The 23,127-nt window shown below is 43.2% G+C and overlaps 1 protein-coding gene across 5 annotated transcripts in view; it reads right to left on the bottom strand.

Moving 5' to 3' along the window:
* The window catches only part of acot7 (acyl-CoA thioesterase 7), a 70,111-nt gene that overhangs the window by 8,217 nt on the left and 38,767 nt on the right, over positions 1–23,127 (bottom strand). For all 5 annotated transcript variants that reach the window (XM_029664244.2, XM_029664245.2, XM_029664248.2 and 2 more), the window contains one exon: positions 13,010–13,194. In XM_029664244.2, the coding sequence (XP_029520104.1) occupies positions 13,010–13,194 (185 nt within the window). The remainder of the gene's footprint in view (positions 1–13,009; positions 13,195–23,127) is intronic.

Below are 23,127 nucleotides of genomic sequence, written 5' to 3'. Positions count from 1 at the left end.
ACATGATCCTACATTAGCCAGCAGTTAGTGTAACATGGACATGGTGCATGTCTAAAGCTCTCTACAACGCTGAGGCCATCTGACAGCTAAAATAAACATTTGTCTTTGCCTCAGCTGTTTTTTCTTCCAAAGGATGACATCATGTGACCTTGAAGGAACTCCTTCCTGGGTCACTGGCTGTCCTGTTGCTCTGGGCATTGGGTGTGTGTGTGTGTGTGTGTGTGTGTGTGTGTGTGTGGGGCGGGGGGGGCAGAGGGCACTAAACAGTTCCTGTCTTGAACAAATTGAATTAAGCTGAAGGGGCAGAGGCTGTGTAGTCAGAGAGACTACATGGCACACAGCCCAGCTGATTAGGTACTAACAGTTAAGGCAGGGAGGACTTAGGGAATATAACAAACACAACCTTTTGTCAAGACGATGGCTCACCACACATAGACATACACCTGGTCCTGTGTGGCTCAGTTGGTAAGTGCATAGCACGGGCAAAAAAGAGATTGTGGGTTCAATCCCCCAAGGCATCACATACACAAGCTAATAATGTATGAACTCACTCTACAGTGAGGTGTTTCTGATAAGAACGTCTGAGAAGTGGTATATCTTATACACCACATGTCTTCTTGTTATTTGTATTATCTTAAAGCTGTTTGCATGCAGCGGAGGATACAACACTGCACTGTAATATCTCTACCCCTCGCTCTCTCTCTCTCTCTCCTCTCTCTCTCTCCCTCTACCCATCTCTCTCTCACTTCCTCTACCTCTCTCTCTCCTTGCTCTCTCTCTCTCCTCTCTCTTTCTCCCTCTACCTCTCCCTCTACCCATCTCTCTCTCTCACTTCCTCTACCTCTCTCTCCTTGCTCTCTCTCTCTCTCTCCTCTCTCTTTCTCCCTCTACCCATCTCTCTCTCACTTCCTCTACCTCTCTCTCCTTGCTCTCTCTCTCTCTCTCCTCTCTCTTTCTCCCTCTACCTCTCTCTCTCTCCCTCTACCCATCTCTCTCTCACTTCCTCTACCTCTCTCTTCCTTGCTCTCTCTCTCTCCTCTCTCTTTCTCCCTCTACCTCTCTCTCCCTCTACCCATCTCTCTCTCTCACTTCCTCTACCTCTCTCTCTCCTTGCTCTCTCTCTCCTCTCTCTTTCCCCCTCTACCTCTCTCTCTCTCTCCCTCTACCCATCTCTCTCTCACTTCCTCTACCTCTCGCTCTCTCTCTCTTCCTCTACCTCTCTCTCTCTCTCTCTCACTTCCTCTACCTCTCTCTCTCCTTGCTCTCTCTCTCTCTCTTCCTCTTCTCTCTTCCTCCCTCTCTCTCTCTCTCTTGCTCTCTCTCTCTCTCTTCTCTCTTCCTCCCTCTCTCTCTCTCTCTCTTGCTCTCTCTCTCTCTCTCCCTCTCTCTCTTGCTCTCTCTCTTGCTCTCTTTCTCCCTCCCTCTCTCTCTCTCCCTCGCTCCCTCTTTCTGGGTTTTATGTCTAATTACACATGTAACAAAGGACACTGCAGTTCACAACAGGTATAATGTGGCATTTTGTCTAATGGGAGAAGCCAATTAAAATCTAGATCTGACGGTTGTTAATGTACAAGGTAGCTCATAACAGTCAGTGTGAAATGTGTCTCGCTATTGTTTTGTCATCGGTGGGGAAATTATTATGGAGAGGATGGGAAGCTGAGGTGTGAGTGTGTGTGAGACAGGGACAGAGAGAGAGAGAGAGAGAGAGAGAGAGTGTGTGTGTGTACATGTTAAACTTTGATTTGATTTGACATGCATCATCGTCCATGTGTGTGTGTGTGCATGTCTATGTGAGTGTGTGTGTGAGTGCATGTGTTTGTGCACCCATTGATGTGCATTTGCATAACTACATGAGACACGCCAGTGCTCGGCTAAATATCCTTTCTGTGTCTCTGCATCGTTTGGTATTCCCTCGGTGGCTTTGTCCTAATCACCAATGATAACGCTGCACCACCATCTCCTTCTACTGTTTAACCCCCCACACATGTAGATGTCACGATTAGAAAATTATTCAGTCACAACAATCCCCTTTATAACGTTCAAGCGGCATTTCCCATATTTTTCAGATTATATTCATCTGTTTTATGAACGCTTATGACGGACAGCAATCTGGTCTGGTAGTAAAAGGAGTGGTAAACTGCTAAATGAATGTTGATTGGCTGACAGCCGTTGTATATCACACCGTATACCACGGGTATGACAAAACATTTATTTTTATTGCTCTAATTATGTTGGGAACCAGTTTATAATAGCAATAAGGCACCTCTAGGATTTGTGGTACATGGCCAATATACCACGGCTAAGGGCTCTATCCAGGCACTCCGCGTGGCGCCGTGCCTAAGAACAGCCCTTAGCCGTGGTATATTGGCCATATATCACACCCTCTCTGGCCTTATTGCTTAACTATATTCATGTTTTTATAGGACAGACCAAACCACTACTGTGTTGTGGTTTGTATCTTTGTTTAAGGCAATCAATACACATCAAGGTTAAATCAAATCAAAAATCAGATCTGGGTTCAAATATGATTTGAAATCATTTCAAATACAGTGCTTGAGTGAGCTCGCCTGGCTTAATGAAGGTCTGTTACACATATATTTCACACCTTCTCAGATTCTTTCATAAAATACCCCGACTTTTGAAAGAGAACAGGATTCTTTAACAACATCCCTGAATTTTAGACAGTGCTCTCCTCAGCTACGAACTCCAAATACAGGACTATGTGGTCAGCCACAATATCTCCCCTTTGTCTTGTTTTTCCTTAACTGCCCACGTAGCTGCGCTCATTGAATTTCAATGGCTTCTCAAATCAGCCTCAATACACCATGTTCAGTCAGTTGGAAGCGCTAGACGCGCGGTTCCATTTTACTAGCGCTGCGGGACTTCTTCCCTCTCCCTCTAACTGACCGCTTTCAAATCAGTTTCCTTCCTTTCGGTTTCCACCCCCCCCCCCCCCCCATCAAATCTGTCGCCTTTGAAGTCTCACTTGCAATAGCAAACAAAGAGAATGCTATTCACTGTGAAAAAGCTTATGGCATTCTCCCAAAACAACAATTTACATACTAACCGAAAACAACTACATTGCATGATGCACAATTCAGTGGTCCACTCACCTCCCTTTTTTGCAGGACACAGCCATTTTTGTTTCAACAGTAGACTTTAAAAATGAGTTCACTACAATATACAGTTGAAGTCGGAAGTTGACAGACACCTTAGCCAAGTACATTTAAACTCCGTTTTTCACAATTCCTGACATCTAATCCTAGTGAAAATTCCCTGTCTTAGGTCAGTTAGGATCACCAGTTCATTTTAAGAATGTGAAATGTCAGAATAATAGTAGAGAGAATGATTTATTTCAGCTTTTATTTCTTTCATCACATTCCCAGTGGGTCAGAAGTTTACGTACACTCCATTCGTATTTGGTAGTGTTGGATTCAACATTTTGAACATTGAGATATTAAATAAATGATAGGAAAGAAGCATAGAATCAAAGGAGAAAGAGACTGGGCCTCTGTAGAAAGACAGATAGCTGTGGTATGTGTTGGAATGTGTTGGGGGACAGGAGCAGAGCAGGGGAGACAGTTGATACAGGGGAGACAGATGGACATCTGTGGATTAGATGAAGGAGGGGTTGAGGTCAGGGGGTGAGGACAGATTCCCTTAAGGGAGTAATAAGGGTTTGATATTCTGTTACCCTCTTTCTGTTGAACCATAAGATGTAAGGACTGGAGAGAAGGTGTGTCTTAAGTAGGATGTATATAACTGTGATGAAGAGAAATGTTTTGGTGTCTGAATACAGCTGTACAGAACCTTTGGGAAGAATTAAACTTGGTTAAAGCTTCTCTAGTGTCCGTGAGTAATTTATTCTGAAAAATAAGAACCTAACAGTAGCATTGCCTTTAAATTGTTTAAGTTTGGTCAAATGTTTCAGTTAGGCATCCACAAGCTTCCCAAAATAATTTGGGTGAATTGTGGCCCATTCCTCCTGACAGAGCTGGTGTAACTGAGTCAGGTTTGTAGGCCTCCTTGCTCGCACAAGCTTTTTCAGTTCTGCCCACAAATTTTCTATGGGATTGAGGTCGGGGCTTTGTGATGGCCACTCCAATACCGTGACTTTGTTGTCCTTAAGCCATTTTGCCACAACTTTGGAAGTATGCAACCAAGCTTTAACTTCCTGAATGATGTCTTGAGATGTTGCTTCAATATATCCACATAATTTTCCTCCCTCATGACCCCATCTATTTTGTGACGTGCACCAGTCCCTCCTGCAGCAAAGCACCCCACATGATGTTGGGATGGTACTTCGGCTTGCAAGCCTCCCCCTTTTTCCTTCAAACATAACGATGGTCATTATGGCCAAACAGTTCTATTTTTGTTTCATCAGACCAGAGAACATTTCTCCAGAAAGTACCATCTTTGTCCCCATGTGCAGTTGCAAACCATAGTCTGGCATTTTTATGGTGGTTTTGAAGCAGTGGCTTCCTCCTTGCTGAGCAGTCTTTCGGTACTTTTGTACCGGTTTCCTCCAGCATCTTCACAAGGTCCTTTGCTGTTGTTCTGGGATTGATTTGCACTTTTCGCACGAAAGTAAGTTCATCTCTAGGAGACATAACGCGTCTCCTTCCTGAGCGGTATGACGGCTGCGTGGTCCCATGGTGTTTATACTTGCGTACTATTGTTTGTACCGATGAACGTGGTACTTTCAGGCATTTGGAAATTGCTCCCAAGGATGAACCAGACTTGTGGAGGTCTATAATTTTTTTTCTGAGGTCTTGGCTAATTTCTTTTGATTTTCGTATGATGTCAGGCAAAGAGGCACTGAGTTTGAAGGTAGGCCATGAAATACATCCACAGGTTCACCTCCAATTGGCTCAAATTATTTCAATTAGCCTATTAGAAGCTTCTAAAGCCATGACCTAATTTTCTGGAATTTTCCAAGTTGTTTAAAAGCACAGTCAACTTAGTGTATATAAACTTCTGACCCACTGGAATTGTGATACAGTGAATTATCAGTGAAATAATCTGTCTGTAAACAATTGTTGGAAAAATAACTTGTGTCATGCACAAAGTAAATGTCCTAACCGACTTGCCAAAACTATAGTTTGGTAACAAGAAATTTGTGGAGTGGTTGAAAAATGAGTTTTAATGATTCCAACCTAAGTGTATGTAAACTTCTGACTTCAACTGTATGTCGATGATATGAAATGGCTAGTCCTGTATGGGTAGCCATTACGTGCCTGCTGTTGCTGGGTTTCAAGGTATATACTACTAATATAGGCTACTGTAGTGTCAGAGACAAAAAGGGGTCTTGTACTGTAAGTGGTTTGTTGCGTCCATAATGGGTCAATTAGCCTCTGGCATTAGGCCTTTGTAACTGGCCTGAGAGCGACTGGGTCCTGCGTAATATAACATTATCTTGAGGTTACTCAAGGATAGACACTCAGAGAGAGAGAGAGAGAGAGAGAGAGAGAGAGAGAGAGAGAGAGGGAAAAAGAGAGAGCAGAGAGAGACAGATTTACAGCAAAATTGCTTTGCTGTTAAAGACATCTGTACAAGATGGGGGTGGTAAGTGCTTGGATAAGAGTGTCTGCTATATGAAACAAATGTACATCTAAAAAGTAATTGAGATGATGACCATGTGACCAGCCAACTCCAGCCAACTCGTCATGAACTATTAACCAATTGAAAACACCCAATCTTGGGTGAGTGCTTAAATAAAAAAGTCATTGGATCTGGCAAGCAGTAAAGGTACAAGCTGGGATCCTGTGATACAAAGGGAATGTGAGCTCTGGCCAAAAGTAGTGCACTACATAGGGAATAGGGTGCCATTTCAAATGCAAGACCAGTCCCAGTACTCCCATGACCTCCCAAACTCATAGAACAGTCATCTGCAGTCTAAAACAGGGCCTGCTCAAAATTATTTACTGTATATGCAAATAACCCTGTGGGTTTGGGCTGCCAAAAGCAGCACAACATACCTTGAAAAGGGAGCCATTTCAGACACAGCCCCAGTACTGAGACCTACAGATCAGTTGTCTGTTAGCTGTTTAAAAGGAGGGCAGGAGAAGGCTGTAGACAGACTTGAGGATGGTGATGGATGCGGTGGCATAAACTTGGCACCCAGGGTGGAGGGAGGCCAGCTCAGAGGGTGCCCAGCTCAGAGGGTGCCAGAGAAATGCCAGAGGGCTCCGCTGTGTTGGCATGGCCTGTTATTGGAGCAGTCACGGGCATCAGTGACATGCCAAATGCCACCCTCGCCTGAACAGTGGCTCTAAACAGTAACTAACCAGTGAGAGAAAAATAATAGCCATCTGCACTAGTGGTATGTGGTTGGATGATGTCCTAGGTGTGGGGACCAGAAGTCCTCACAAGGATAGTAAAACAAGGAAAATTTGGACAAGTGGGGAATATTTCGCCAGGCCCAACAAGGAAAAAGGCTATTTTAGGGGTTAGGTTTAGGGTGAGGATTACAATTAGAATCAGGATTAGGGATTGGGGGTGAGGTGTAGGTTTCGAGGTTAGGGGTAGGTTTAGGGGTTAAGGTTAAGGCTAAGGAAAATAGGATTTTGAATGGGAAAAAATGTTTGGTCCCCATAAGTATAGTGTTTTTGTGTGCGTGTGTATGTATGTGTGTTTATTTGAGATAAAGGGTGACATTTTGACTATTCAACTTAGCATTTGTTGTAGTCCAAATAGTGTTTAGTTTCAAATACACTGTGTGGCAAAGCTCTAAACCTAAATACAGACTTTCGACCCTCGCATGGATGTCACGCTGCCCAATTAAAAGCTTCTGGAATACATGAAACAACACATTGAGTCAAAAATCTAAATCCTCCCTGTTGGCTTTTCATTCGAATCAGAGGTGGGATTCATCCCAACAACTTTCATTCCCTATTCCCTCCCTTCTAGAATCGAATACGCTATGATATGCCATCAATCCACACATCGTCAAAATTGATCTTATTTTACAAGTCGACTTGTTCTCACTACCTTTGATCAGTGGACTTGACGGGGTAGTAAATATCTTTGAGAATATTATTAACCCTGAAAGAATTATTGTTTCGAATACATTGTTGAGGTACAATCCTGACATGGGCACAGCCATTAACCGGTTGATGATGATCATGTTCAATGGGAGGCATCTAAAAATAATTGCAGGCTGCTTCATGTGATCTAGTGGAGGTTGCCACGACAACCCTGTTTGTTTTCATGTCAAAGGGGCCAGCTGAGACTATGCCAGCTCTGTAGCGGGATGGAGTGAGGCAGGGAGGGATGGAGTGAGGCAGGGAGGGATGGAGGGAGGCAGGGAGGGATGGAGGGAGCCAGAAAGAGGAGTAAAAACCCAGGGCTGTCAAGTCACTCTCTTCTTTTCCTCCTCCTCTTCCTCTTGCCCAATCTTTCTGTCCATCTTTATCTTTATTCTCTCCCTCTCCATCTCTCTCTTTCTGTCCATCTTTCTCTTTCTCTCTCTCTCTCTCTCCATCTTTCCCTTCCTCTTTCTCCTCGTCTTTCTCTCCATCTCTCTCTCTCTCGCCCTCCAGCTCTCTCTCTCTCTCCATCACAAAATGTTTCTTAATCTCTTTGCAACCTGGCCTCAGGGAAATGTGTAGGATTTGGTATGTAAATGAGTCCCCTCCATTTAGTATGATATATTACTTGACGTTAGGTCACGTCATGAATTGAAAAGTGGTCGTACAATATCATACGAATTGGATGAAATAACTTATCATTCATATTATAGTATTATACATCTTTTTCTGAAACCAGGCTGCTTAGGAGGTACATTTTTAGTTAGCTGAACAAATGACAAAAGTTGACAATGACAAAAGGAGAATTTACTTAAAAGGTTAGGAGAACTAATAACAAAGGTTAGGATCATTTACATAGCAGGTTAGGTGAATTAAGTTAAGGAAAAGGGTTAGGGGAAGGTTTAGCTAAAATGTTACAGTTGTCCCCAACGCGACTCCAACATGTAACCTTTGGATTGCTAGATGGTATATGCCCACCCATCCGACCTCCATCATTTTGTTTCTGTCTTAAGTAACCAGACCATTGTTGCATTTGTAACGTAACATATCATACTTGGAGTTGCAAAAATCAAATGTAAAAAAGTCGATGTCTGTCTGCTCTTTGCCCAGTATCTACTGTCCCTCCCATCTGTACAGAGAGGAGAGCCTAATACATGGGCATACCACTCCTGGCTCCATGGAAACACAACGTACTTCAGGGACACACAGTCAGTGGACTCATTTTCACTATTTTCTTACTGTGACCATGTTCAAGGGTACTGATGCTGAGGCTGATTCTCCCCCCTCTCCGCTCCTATCCACAGACACTAGCAGCCAATCCCAACTACCCCCCCCCCCACACACACACACACACACTCCCCCCTCCCTGCGGAGCTAAAAATGGAAAGGCTAAAAATAGATGGCAGAGATTTTTCACTTGAGAGAGCAAAAATTACCTGGAGCCAAAAAATGTCAGGCGGAGGCCTGTCGATGGGCTATTTATAGTGTTGGAACATGTGTAATCGGTCACAACGTGACAAGAGCAATTACAGAAGGAGACGTTGACATTTGTTCAGCCAATGTTCATATTATTTTTATAGACCCTGAGTGAACGGCAACCAAAACACTGCGTTGTGATGTTATTTCAGTACCGAGTCAACTCCACTCTTTTTGCTCAAATTGCACATGGTTCAGTGCCCTGAGTAAGAACACACAAAGGCCAGAATTCGCACACACACACACACACACACAAACACACACACCAACTGTCTGTTTATTTAGTCTTTTCATGAGTTTGATGATTTTTTTTGGTTTTCAGCTTATATAGTGCCAAATCCATTATGATAGCCAAGACCTAGAAAACAAAGCGACTTCTTCCAGGAGATAGCGGATCAACCCAAAATAATTGCCCATATGAATTTAGTCATGTATTTCTATTTTGACATTTCATTTCAAATCAGCCGTGGCAAAGGTTAGGATCATTTACATTTGATTGTAGTGATACACGTTACACGTTTCCTCTTGCACGTGATGCCAGCCTCTGGGGCTCAGTGGGATTGCTAGGAAGAGAAATGTTCAGATCAATGGTGTACAGATGGGTACACCGTCCGTCGTTGGAGCGCTCGGCCAAGCCATCAAAAGTCTTCATTACGACCCCTCATCCCCAACGATGTTATCTTCCTTGTTAGTACTGATTGACTGATATTGATTTATTACTATTAGTGTATCATGAGGAATATACATAATGGGCCACTGAAATCTACCATGTTATGTTTGTTATTGTTTTTGCCAGTAATGTGATGACTCAACACTGGCAGCCTCATTTGGCCTAATTCTTAAAAGAGATGGATGTTTTTAAAAGCGTTTCAAAAGCAAGCGTGCACCAGAGATTACAATCATGTTCGACGTCACTCGTCGGTCTCCCTGAAAACAAAGGCCTTGTGATCAGGATCTGAAACACCGTCTAAAATGGTAACCTAGCTGATTAATGCACAAAGGACAATGCTAAAGCCAGAGAGGTTTGTCTGAAATGGAAATGTGTGCTTACTGAGAAGGAAGACTAAAGGGAGGGGTTCAGTTCTGTCTTTCTGATGTGGCTAGGAAGTGTCTAGGCTAGGGATGCAGTCTGTGAAGGACAGATGGTGTTCCTTTCCAAAAGGGTGGAGTGTATACTGGTGGTATTACAATCCCCTTGGCATGGTAGTAAAAGCAAGACAGAGAACGACACAGAGCAGAGTGGCTACGGATAGGTGTGTGTGTGTGTGTGTGGGGGGGGGGGGGGGGGGGGTAAGCTCTGTATTACCTACAGTGCTCTAAGAAACGCATCACACACCGCCACAGCAATTCATTTCCGCACTTTGCTTTTATCAAAACTAACTTGCAAGCCTTTCATCTTGCACATGTTCCATTCCAGCCTATTTTCAAAGAAACAACACAGGAAAAATCAATGTACTCCATCTGCCTTTTGCATCGTTCTTGAATTGCAGTGGCATTTGCGCATGGCATGGCATAAAAATAAAAAAAAGAACTTCAATTTTCTCAACAACAAAATAATATTTAAATGTATTTGTGTATATATTCCCATTCTAAATCAACTAATATGGCAGCTTAATGACTTGAAATATGTTTTACCATTTTGACACCATTGTGTCACCAGTAGGAGTAGTAACATCAATGACAATCTCTCACGGACAGACTTAAATAAACGTACGTAAACGTAAACATAAATGGTAATGTAGGTCTGTCATGATACCACAGGATGTGTGCGATAATGAGCAGTATTAGTTTCCCAGGTGTTAGCATCTTTTACATTTCGGAAGGGGAGGGGACATTTGGCCTGCCCCTAACTTGCCAAGAGAGAGGGTGGAGCTCTTCGTTCCAGGTTCCGATCCTCGTTTTGTCTCTTGTCTTAACACGTATGGACCCAGAACTTAATCGAGCATCTGACCAATTACGCAAGTCTTTGGTTCTGGGTTAACTGAGATTATACCATTCGACAGTTACGCCAATGATCCATTTGAGGTAAAATAGGATGTTCTGAAATGGAGGCCACAGATGCTCAAATCTAACCTAATTAACCCTTTATAAAGAATTTACTAAAGTGATATGATTAATCATTTTGCTCACAATGTCATTTCCCTTCATTTAAATTGAGTAACACCAAATGACACTTTTGATCAAATTATCAATGGAATTCTCAAATGTATGACAGACTAAAAGGGTGTGATTAGCTAATACTTTTCTTTAATATAGGCCCCTCCCCCAATAACAATTTGCCACTAGAGGGAACGCTAAAGATCCTTGTATATCTTTGTAATCGTTGTGATTTTCAAGGCGTTCACACCAAATGACATTAAACTTCGGGACACATATGATATTTGTAGTTATTTTAATAGGCGTCTGTCTTTTTATTGATGATCTATACAATATATACAAGTAGTTTGTTTACTTTCTATCATAAACAAATAATAGATATCTAAATCTCAATAGATCTCAAAATCCCCGAAACATGTCACTATACAACTCTACTGGGTTACTACTGGGACAAGCAAATTGGCTTACTCTAAGTACTTTAAAGATGGAATCCGCATTAGGGGAAAACAGCACTACAGTCCACCCCATGGCCGTAGTTATTGTTTTGTTGACGAAGCAGAGGTGGGGAGCGTCACGCATCGAGGTAAAAATTGCAGTCCATATTGTGCTGTTCTATCGCTCGTGCAGTGATGTCAGAAGGGAAGAAAACGGTGTTTGTTGTTTGCAGTAACTTCTTTGTTGTTGTATAATATCCCAAACTGACATGGCTGTTTCACCAATTAAGGATTCTAGCTTTAAACAATGCATAAACAGAAAGTTTTGCTGTATAAATGACTTGCATTACGTTTTATCATTGATAAACAGACCAATGTAAACAAAATCATGTACGATGTGTATCTATTTAGGATAGGGGGAAATATTTTCACGTCCGGATGAAAAGCGTGCCCAAAGTAAACTGCCTGTCACTCAGGCCCAGAAGCTAGGATATGCATATAGAATGGTAGAATTAGATAGAAAACACTCTAAAGTTTCTAAAACTGTTAAAATTATGTCTGTGAGTATAACTGAACTGATATAGCAGGCGAAACCCCGAGGACAAACCACCCCCCCAAAAAATAAATTCTCCTTACCACTGTTTTCAATGGCTAGTACTATAATTATAAGCCCAAGTCCTCCCAAATTGCAGTTCTCTGGGCATCCACTAGATGTTAACAGTCTTTAGAAAGAGTTTCAGGCTGGTTTTTGGAAAAATGACCCAGAAATTGTAGTTTTTCTAGGTGGCTCCCATTTTAGCTGTAGTGTTTCCAAGCGCATGGAGGAAAGCGCATTTTTTTCTTATTTATCTCCGGTAATGAACATACTATTCTCCGTCTTAAATTGTATTGTTTATTTGCGTATTAGGATACCTAAGGTTGGATTATAAACGTTGTTTGGAAAAGTTTATTAGTAACGTTTAGGATGAATTTTGTATGCATTTTGATGGAGGGAAACTGAGTGGATTATTGACTGAAGCGCGCCAGCTAAACTGAGTTTTTATGGATATAAAGAAGGACATTATCGAACAAAAGGACCATTTGTAATGTAACTGGGACCTTTTGGAGTGCCAACAGAAGAAGATCTTCAAAGTTAAGGCATATATTATATTGCTATTTCTGACTTTCGTGTCGCAATTCCCTGGTTGAAAATGATTTGTTATGCATTTGTGTGCTGGGCGCTGTCCTCAGATAATTGCATTGTTTGCTTTCGCCGTAAAGTTAAGCTTTATTTTGATGTATTGCACTTGTGATTTCATGAAAATGTAATATTTATAGTAATTTAATTTGAATTTGGCGCTCTGCCGTTTCACAGGATGTTGTTGAGGTGTCCCGCTAGCGGCACGCCTTTCCCAAACAGGTTTAAAGTGTTTTTCATGGTTGCAAAGGCGAGGGACGCAAATGCTGCCGCAATTCAAGAATGACCCTTTTAGCTCCTTAGATGTACTGCCACACTCTCCTGGGCCCGTATTCATTAAGCGTCTCAAACAGGAGTGCTGATTTATGATCAGTTTCGCCTTATAGATCACAATGAATAAGATTACAAGGATAGGGGGCACTTGATCCTAGATCAGTACTCCTACTGTAGAGACGCTTTATGAATACAGGCACTGGACTTGTTGGCTGAAAGTCTTCAATTAGTGTGCTCAACTAAATTGGTCACTTACACAAGACAATGCATATTCAGTTTGCAGCTGTGGGCTGAAATTATCCTGGCTGCCCACAAAAAAAATCTTAGCCCATTGGAAATTCATGAATTGCATTTCAATTTACTTCCTGAACAGACTGAATTTCAAACGGAATTGACTCCAACCCTGCTGTTTGGTGTCTACCATAGAAATATAATTCCTAGAACATAATTCTATATCTATGGTAGGCACCAAGCAATGGGGTTGGAGTCAATTCCCTTTTCTAAGAATTATATTTATACGGTACCTTCATAGGGGGGATGGATAGAGGCTTGCCCTGCTTGTCCAGGGAGATGTAGGTGAAGAAGGCTGTGACGGCCCGATACTTCCCCTTCTCAGCCTCTATCAGAGGATCGGCGTCCACAAACACCTCGATCTCCATAGACTTGTTACTGGCGAATGTCGCCCTCCCCGAGACAGTTACCACACAGCCTGGGGACGAAGAGGGAACATTTCATCAATGGACCCTATAACATAACAGGAATACTGCAGCATGCAGTTACCACATATAGCACATTTGACGTGATATCTACATAAATAATCGCCAGCTCCTTTTGGACAGTTTTCAAATGGAAGTTGAGACATCCCGCGGCTAGAGGATTTGTCAGTATTACAGCAATTTAGGCCACGCTGTGCATTACTATAAGTAAAATGTTGCCAATGGTATGACAATAATAGTCTGAGTTGGCTAAAGTACGGGGTTCTGGAAGTGAATTAGACCTCTGAACCTGTGTTCCGGTTCAGATTTGCGAGAGATTAAAGTCAAACTATGAGTAGGCACAGGAATTACAAGTTGAAGGTCCCAAGATGCCAGGCAACAGTTTAGAATTTGGCTTTGCAAGACCGAAAAACAACAACACTGGCTTCGTCACATGTTTATTACAAAGTCATTCAATGACTTGTACAACACAATATCTGATGCCTGTGCGTCTGAGTGAAAGATATCATGAAAAGAAAGAACACATCTTTATTTCTAAGCACTGAACAACTCAACTTTTTTCATGTTCCATCCACCCAGGAAATAATTAAGACTTATTTGTTTTTCATCCTTGTTCACTTTTATCTCAGCCAACCATGTTAAACAACTACAAAGTGCTCACAGCAGCATATCCTCCGGCACAAGACGACAACTAAGTGTGAATTTAAATCTGGTTGGTTTTTGCTAATGGTCTTTGTTGAGAACATAGACACGGAATATAATCGGTGCTGTAAAACAAGAAAAACGTTATTGGTTGACCACTTTATGGTGTATTTAGAAGGAAAATGTTGTTTTTATTGTTCAAAGTCATTATTTTTTAATGAACATTTCAATGTATCTGCAACATGGCTGCATTCAAAATAACTCATCAAATGTGCAAAACCTAGGCCCATTCACGATAAAACTGAACGGAAAACATACAAAAAATGTGGACGTGAACCTGAAAGGCCAAACAGGCAGTATATCTAGAAAGTACATCTGCCGCTGGCACTGAGACCAGAGACTTTGCACAGACGTGCGTCAACCGTGCCAGGAACCACACTCGTCATCCAAAGTTTCCCTCTCACGTCTGCTCGCTTTGATCTTATCAACTCTGGATCTCATCACAATTTCACCTCTTTTATTTTTCCATTACACTCGGCCAGATGAGAGAGACAGCCTTACGAGACATGCCTCTCCTGTAATGCCTGAACTACTGAAAATACAGTCTATACAGTCAGGGGGGTTCAACTCGGCACCACGAGTTCTGATGGTTTTTGCTTTGGGTCTAGTACTGGTCTCAAGTGGTAAACACACTCAGCCTAGATCTTTCAAATGGTCCTGATTCCAGAATCTGGCAATCTCTCTACAGCTCCAAAATAATGCATATAGGTTCCACTTTCATAGGTACATCTTTTACAGTTAGGAGACATATCTGTTTTCATTCTATGGAGTCTCAAAGGAGTATAATAACATTTGTACAAAAATTTGTAATTAGATTCTTTCATTTTTACATTGATAGAGGAGCAGTATACCCTGTCGCAAACCTCTGCCCATAACTCATCACTGATAGTCAGACCAAGGTCCTTTTCCCAGATTATTTTCAAAGGAGTAAAGGAGGAGCCTCCTTTCTCAGAAAGGAGTCTATAGATGTAAGATATTTTGCCTTTAATGGATTGTGCTGTGACAAGAAGGGTTTCAACTTCATTCAACTGAGTTCTAAACCTCCTCTTGGAGGTAAATGAGGAAATTACATGTCTAATTTGAAGATATTAAAATAAATGGGATCTTGGCACATCGAATTCACTGCAGAGCTCTTGAAAGGATTTCAGTGTAGTGGTTTTCTGATGAAATAGGTCTGAAAAGGTCCTGATTCCTAGAGTATGCCAAAGATTAAAGTTGGCATCCCTCAGGGCTTTTGGCAAGTCTGGGTTGCCTACTATAGGCGAGTGAGAACATATTTGGGAGGAAATGCCCAGGTATTTCTTACAGTCCCTCCACGCTAGTAGGGTGCTGTAAATCACAAAGGTTTTGGCTATGTTGCCCACTTCACTAAAGTTATTAATTAATATGATTGAGCTTAAGGGCAATGAACCACAGGATTGGGCTTCTATCTGAATCCACGTTGACTCTTGTCTGTTTGTGATCCATGTTAGCATGTTGCGGATTTGGGCAGACCAGTAGTACAATTGAAGGGAGGGAAGGGCAAGACCACCCTTAGATTCAGATTTCAATAGAGTGGAAAACTTGATCCTAGATTTTTTATTGCCCCATATAAATTTGGTGATGCTTTGGTTAGTTGTTTTGAAGAAGGAAACTGGGAGATAGCATGGGAGCATCTGAAATAAGTAGTTCAGTCTAGGGAGGACGTTCATACGGATGACATTAATTCTTCCTACTAAGCTAATTCGGAGGGAGATCCAGGTTTGGAGATCATTCTTGATTCGATCCAGGAGTGGAAGATAATTTTCCTTAAAAAGGCTATTCAGATCTGGTGTTATGAAGATCCCGAGGTATTGAAACCCCTGTGTTTTCCATTGGAAAGGACATAGTGTCTTCATCGAGCTGGTGAGTGTAATATTGAGAGGGCAGACAGTGGATTTGTTCAAATTGATCTTATAACCTGAAAACTTGCCATACTGAGCAATTGTGTCTAAAATGAGAGGGAGGGATTTCTCAGGGTTGGATATGTAGAGCAAGACATCATCCGCGTAAAGCGAAATCTTGTGCTGCAGGCCGCCTGCAGAAACACCCATAATATTTGGATTGCTCCTTATCAGCTCTGCCAGAGGCTCCGCCCCCAACAAGTAGAGCAGGGTGGACAGCGAGCACCCTTGTCTTGTGCCCCGTTCCAGAGGGAATCTGTCAGAGTTCAGTCCATTAGTAGTCACCATGGCATTTGGATGAGAGTATAGTGATTTGATCCATTTAATAAAATTTGGGCCCATATTGAACTTTTCTAAGACTGAAAACAGAAAGCTCCACTCCATCCTGTCAAACGCCTTCTCAGCATCCAGTGAAGCCAGCAGGACAGGGGTCTTCTGTGCGTTTACTTGATCAATAATATCAAAAAGACGGCGAATGTTATCAGAAGAGTATCTGTCTCTAATAAATCCAGTTTGGTCAGCTTTTATTATTTTGGGATGAAGAGTGTTTAGACTTTTGGCGAGCAATTTGGTAATTATTTTATAGTAGAAATCCAACAAGCTTATGGGCCGGAAGGACGAGCAGGATAGGGGGTCCTTGTCCTTTTTTAGCAACACTGTAATGCGAGCTGTGTGCATTGAGTCTGGGAGAACTCCGTTTTTGCAAAAATCCTCCAGCATTGACATGAAGATAGGGCTGAGCTGGGGCCAAAAAGCTTTGTAGAACTCTCTGGGCAATCCATCTGGGCCTGGGGACTTATTAGGTGGCATGGAGGTAATTGCCTCCAGGATCTCCTCAGGAGTGAAGGGGGAGTTGAGATCTTCTTGGTCGGTCTCTGATAGTTTAGGTAGCGAGATTTCCTCTAGGAAAGAGTGGAGTTCTGCCTCCGTGTGTTTTCTCTCAGAGGTGTATAGTTTGCAGTAAAAATCATGAAAAGTTAAATTGATCTCTTTTGGGTCATATGTGACCTCGTCCTCTGCTGTTCGGATAGCCATGATTGTACGCTCTGACTGCTCCTTTTTTAATTGGTAAGCAAGCAATCTACTGGGCCTATTGCTATACTGATGGTATTTCTGTTTAGTAAAGAAAACTTTTTTTTCTTCTCCCGAGTGTAGTCCAAATTCAGTTTGGCTTTGGCTGCTTTAAGATGACTCCAGGAGGTGCTGTCTGTGGATTGTTTATGTATTCTTTCACAGCATTCCAGCTCCCTCTCAATATCTAGCCTGTGTGCTTCCATTGCTATTTTCTTAGAGGAAGCATATGCGATTAGATGGCCTCTTAGTGTGGCTTTAGCAGCGTCCCCCATTGTGGCCGGAGAAACAGGAGAATCTTTATTGTCTTGTGTGTAGTTGTCTATCCATGTAGTTACCAATGTATGGAACACTTCATTTGATAGCATGGAGGTGTTGAATTTCCAGCTCTTTGACCTCGGTATGTTTTTGCAAAGGTCAAAGCGGAGGTGGACAAAGGCGTGATCTGAAAGTGCTATGGGTCCGATTGTACATGTGGCTGAATTTATGAAACTCTTTGGGATAAAAATTTAATCGGGTGTTATGGACATTAGAGTAGTATGTATAGTCCATAGATGAGCTATTAGTCTCTCTCCAGATATCTATCAGTCCCATCTCTTCAGTAAGAGAGTTCAACATCTTTGCAGATCTAGGATTTGTGGTGGGGACTTGAGATGATATGTCTAGGGTTGGGTTAAGGGTACAATTAAAATCTCCGGCCACCACGCCAAAGGAGACACAATGCTCATTGAACAGGGTTATCATTTTTGACATGAAGGCAGGAGTATCTGTGTTAGGGGCGTATATGTTTAATATAGTAATTGGTTGACCATATAGTGACCCAGTTATCAAAAGAAATCTCCCCTCCGGATCAGATATGTTTTTGTCAATTATGAATGGAACATTTTTATGGATAAGTATGGCTGTGCCTCTACTGTTTGATTTGAAAGATGAGAAATACACCTGTCCCACCCAAGCTCTGTGGAGTTTGGCATGTTCAGCATCACCGAGGTGTGTCTCTTGTAACAGCGCGATGTCTGCTTTTTCCTTTTTTAGAGCACATAGTATCTTTTTCCGTTTTATTGCATGCCCTAGACCATGGCAGTTCCATGTCAATAGATTTAAGGTACTAGTCATCGTCATCGAACAGTAATCGAACTTTAGTGCAAGTCATCGCTGGGTAAAAGTGGATAGTAGTTACAGCTGCGTTCACATAAAAGGAAAATAAATGGTGTACATAAAATAATAATCTCTGAACACCCCAGCCGAGTTCCCAAACAACTCGACACATCCCATTGGATCTATTACCCCCCCCCCCCCCCCCCGCTCAGTCTCAATTCTGTGTTCCGAATAAAACAAAAACCGGGAACAGTTAGCAACGCACAACGTCTCCCTCTCCCCACCAAAGAAATGCCTGTGAATCTCAGGAATCTCAGGAAACGTATGGTGATTGGGCTGCTGGTGGGGGCCTCAGTGCTCGGTGAGCTCTCTCTCTATGGGCCTGTCGGTGGACAGGTGGAGCCACTCGGGAAGTTTGTCTTGCAGGTAGCGGATCAGTGGCATGTTTCCCTCTTCTTTTTCGCCCAGATTGAATAGAACACAATTATTCCTTCGCCCCCTGTTTTCCAGGTCCTCTGTTTTCTCTTCCAGATGCTCGGTTTTCTTTTTAGCATATGCTATTGTTTGGATAGGATTCGCCCCTCTGCCTCGTCCAGGCGCCCCGCGTTTATAGTTATCTTGTTGTTGATGTCAGGCAAAGCGTTTTCCAGGATTGTCACCTTGCCCCCTATCGCACTGAGCTGAGAGTTAATGGCATCTAATTTGGTGTTTAGTTCTGTACGTTGGGATCTCAACTCAGAAAGGATGTCTTCGACAGAGTGCGAGGTTGGCATTCGTTGTGCCTCGGGGGGGAGCGGGTTCACTTGCTCCTGGCTAATGGCGCTAGTTTTTTCTGAAGCTAGCTTCTTCTTGGAGGCTTTTTCCGTCACTAATGCTCGAGTCCGGGTAAAAATGTCACCTGTAGTGTCGCCTTTTGTAGCCGCCATGACTTTTTCTTACTAAAGCTAAATGAGTTTGAACTTGGAGTGGAGGTAAGATTAGGAATTGGAAACTACTTGTGCGGAGCTCTTAGTTCATGCGGCCATCTCGTTCAAGGGTCACGTGATCCCCCCGGTACAACCTTTTTAAAACAATTCCATATAAACGAATCAAAAAAAGAAACGTCAACTGCGTTTATTTTCAGTAAACTTAACATGAGTAAATATTTGTATGAACATAACAAGATTCAACAACTGAGACATAAACTGAACAAGTTTCACAGACATGTGACTAAAAGAAATTGAATAATGTGTCCCTGAACAAAGGGGGGAGGGGGGACAAAATCAAAAGTAACAGTCAGTATCTGGTGTAGCCACTAGGTGCATTAAGTACTGCAGTGCATCTCCTCCTCATGGACTGCACCAGATTTGCCTGTTCTTGCTGTGAGATGTTACCCCACTCTTCCACCAAGGCATCTGCAAGTTCCTGTACATTTCTGAAGGGAATGGCCCTAGCCCTCACCCTCCGATTCAACAGGTCCCAGACGTGCTCAATGGGATTGAGATCCAGGCTTTTCGCTGGCCATGGCAGAACACTGACATTCACGAGCAGTATGGCTCGTGGCATTGTCATGCTGGAGGGTCATGTCAGGATGAGCCTGCAGGAAGGGTACCACATGAGGGAGGAGGAGGGAGGAGGATGTCTTCCCTGTAACACACAGCGTTGAGATTGCTTGCAATGACAACAAGCTCAGTCCGATGATGATGCTGTGACACACCGCCCCCAGACAATGACGGACCCTCCACCTCCAAATCGATCCTGCTCCAGAGTACAGGTCTCGGTGTAACGCTCATTCCTTTAACGATAAACGCGAATCCAACCATCACCCCTGGTGAGACAAAACCGCAATTCGTCAATGAAGAGCACTTTTTGCCAGTCCTGTCTGGTCCAGGGAATGGTGGATTTGTGCCCATAGGCGACGTTGTTGCCGGTGATGTCTGGTGAGGACCTGCCTTACAACAGGCCTACAAGCCCTCAGTCCAGCCTCTCTCAGCCTATTGCGGACAGTCTGAGCACTGATGGAGGGATTGTGCGTTCCTGGTGTAACTCGGGCAGTTATTGATGCCAACCTGTACCTGTCCTGCAGGTGTGATGTTCGAATGTACCGATCCTGTGCAGGTGTTGTTACACGTGGTCTGCCACTGCGAGGACAATCAGCTGTCCATCCTGTCTCCCTGTAGCGCTGTCTTAGGCATCTCACAGTGCGGACATTGCAATTTATTGCCCTGGTCACATCTGCAGTCCTCATGCCTCCTTGAAGCATGCCTAAGGCACATTTACGCAGATGAGCAGGGACCCTGGGCATCTTTCTTTTGGTGTTTTTCAGAGTCAGCAGAAAGGCCTCTTTAGTGTCCTAAGTTTTCATAACTATGATCTTAATTGCCTACCGCCTGTAAGCTGTTAGTGTCTTAACGACTATTCCACTGGTTCATTAATTGTTAATGGTTCATTGAACAAGCATGGGAAACAGTGTTAAAACCCTTTACAATGAAGATCTGTGAAGTTATTTGGATTTTTACTAATTATCTTTGAAAGACAGGGCCCTGAAAAAGGGACGTTTCTTTTTTTGCTGAGTTTAGCTTAGTAGTACCCCCAGCCCCGGTTTAGACAGGATTTAGACTCTTAGGGGATTAAACCATTAGTTTCCATTTACAGAGAAAAGTAGGTTGGAGTCTCGGCGCTGTGTGGAAGAGTGCACTGCTACTTGTTTAAAGACTTCCTCCAGCGATTTTCAAACTTTTACTGTCGAAAAGCAATATCCCAAGTATGAATACAGTAAAGTACACAAACTAAAGGGTAAAACATTTTTTTAAGCAAAATAGTGTTTTTTAAACACAACGGCAAACCAGGAGTAAGGCATTCAGGGAGTTGGTCTGATGGGAATCCCTGATGTCATCGCCCCCACCCCACCCCCCCTCTTACTTGAGGAACAATAGAGGAGCAATAGAGAAAAAAACAAAAAAGGCCCCTCACCCAACTTGTGATGTCATGATTTACCTGGACTACCTATTGAGATTAGCCCTTTGTTACATATATCAGGTGTTAAATGAGGTGAAAAGGCAACTGGGTGGGCACATTAAGGGCTCAGTCAAACCATGTGATACATGGTAGTGAGAGTGATCTTTAAATCCACCATTTACCTTATTGAATTTGATCTGTCTTCCCTTCCTCTCTCGCTCTCCCTCTCTCTCGCTCTCTCTCCCCGACACATTCAGGGTGATGGATGAGGTGCAGAGAAACAAATTGAACCGCTGCCTCAAACTCCTCTACAGCCGCAAAACGGACTGCCAGATGGGATACATCAGACCAGGAAACTGACTACGTAGAGAACAAGTCACTTACTCTCACCCATCTCCCATCTCCTGCTAGGAAGGTAAGCCTGCATGCCCCAACGTGTCAAGGGAATATTCACCTAAAATCTTCAGATGTCATACGCCCTATATACTGCTCATTGCATTTCAAAATGAGCATGGTAGCGCATAAATCGCAAGTAACACATATATATTCACAGCCTTGACACATACATAGTAAAAAATACAAGATCATTCCTGCTACAAACATTTGAGTATTATGGTGTTTTTGCAACAGAGTTCAAGTGCTGTTTTACGGACCAAAGACATTGTACACCATAAGTCAAAGTCCTGTATAAACACATCATTAATTGTGTGGGTGCAGAGAGTAGGCCAAGGGAACATGTGTTAGACATCGGTGGGACCACCCACAACTCATAGAAATCAAATCAAATCAAATTTTATTTGTCACATACACATGGTTAGCAGATGTTAATGCGAGTGTAGCGAAATGCTTGTGCTTCTAGTTCCGACAATGCAGTGATAACCAACAAGTAATCTAACTAACAATTCCAAAACTACTGTCTTATACACAGTGTAAGGGGATAAGGAATATGTACATAAGGATATATGAATGAGTGATGGTACAGAGCAGCATACAGTAGATGGTATCGAGTACAGTATATACATATGAGATGAGTATGTAGACAAAGTAAACAAAGTGGCATAGTTAAAGTGGCTAGTGACATAAGAATGCAGTCGATGATCTAGAGTACAGTATATACATATGCATATGAGATGAATAATGTAGGGTAAGTAACATTATATAAGGTAGCATTGTTTAAAGTGGCTAGTGATATATTTACATCATTTCCCATCAATTCCCATTATTAAAGTGGCTGGAGTTGGGTCAGTGTCAATGACAGTGTGTTGGCAGCAGCCACTCAATGTTAGTGGTGGCTGTTTAACAGTCTGATGGCCTTGAGATAGAAGCTGTTTTTCAGTCTCTCGGTCCCAGCTTTGATGCACCTGTACTGACCTCGCCTTCTGGATGATAGCGGGGTGAACAGGCAGTGGTTCGGGTGGTTGATGTCCTTGATGATCTTTATGGCCTTCCTGTAACATCGGGTGGTGTAGGTGTCCTGGAGGGCAGGTAGTTTGCCCCCGGTGATGCGTTGTGCAGACCTCACTACCCTCTGGAGAGCCTTACGGTTGAGGGCGGAGCAGTTGCCGTACCAGGCGGTGATACAGCCCGCCAGGATGCTCTCGATTGTGCATCTGTAGAAGTTTGTGAGTGCTTTTGGTGACAAGCCGAATTTCTTCAGCCTCCTGAGGTTGAAGAGGCGCTGCTGCGCCTTCTTCACGACGCTGTCAGTGTGAGTGGACCAATTCAGTTTGTCTGTGATGTGTATGCCGAGGAACTTAAAACTTGCTACCCTCTCCACTACTGATCCATCGATGTGGATAGGGGGTGTTCCCTCTGCTGTTTCCTGAAGTCCACAATCATCTCCTTAGTTTTGTTGACGTTGAGTGTGAGGTTATTTTCCTGACACCACACTCCGAGGGCCCTCACCTCCTCCCTGTAGGCCGTCTCGTCGTTGTTGGTAATCAAGCCTACCACTGTTGTGTCGTCCGCAAACTTGATGATTGAGTTGGAGGCGTGCATGGCCACGCAGTCGTGGGTGAACAGGGAGTACAGGAGAGGGCTCAGAACGCACCCTTGTGGGGCCCCCGTGTTGAGGATCAGCGGGGAGGAGATGTTGTTGCCTACCCTCACCACCTGGGGGCGGCCCGTCAGGAAGTCCAGTACCCAGTTGCACAGGGCGGGGTCGAGACCCAGGGTCTCGAGCTAGATGACGAGCTT

The sequence above is a fragment of the Oncorhynchus nerka genome, linkage group LG7 (assembly GCF_034236695.1).
Source record: "Oncorhynchus nerka isolate Pitt River linkage group LG7, Oner_Uvic_2.0, whole genome shotgun sequence".
NCBI lineage: Eukaryota > Metazoa > Chordata > Actinopteri > Salmoniformes > Salmonidae > Oncorhynchus > Oncorhynchus nerka.
Note: the sequence above shows the minus strand (reverse complement) of the source record. Positions and strands in the feature narration are given on the sequence as shown.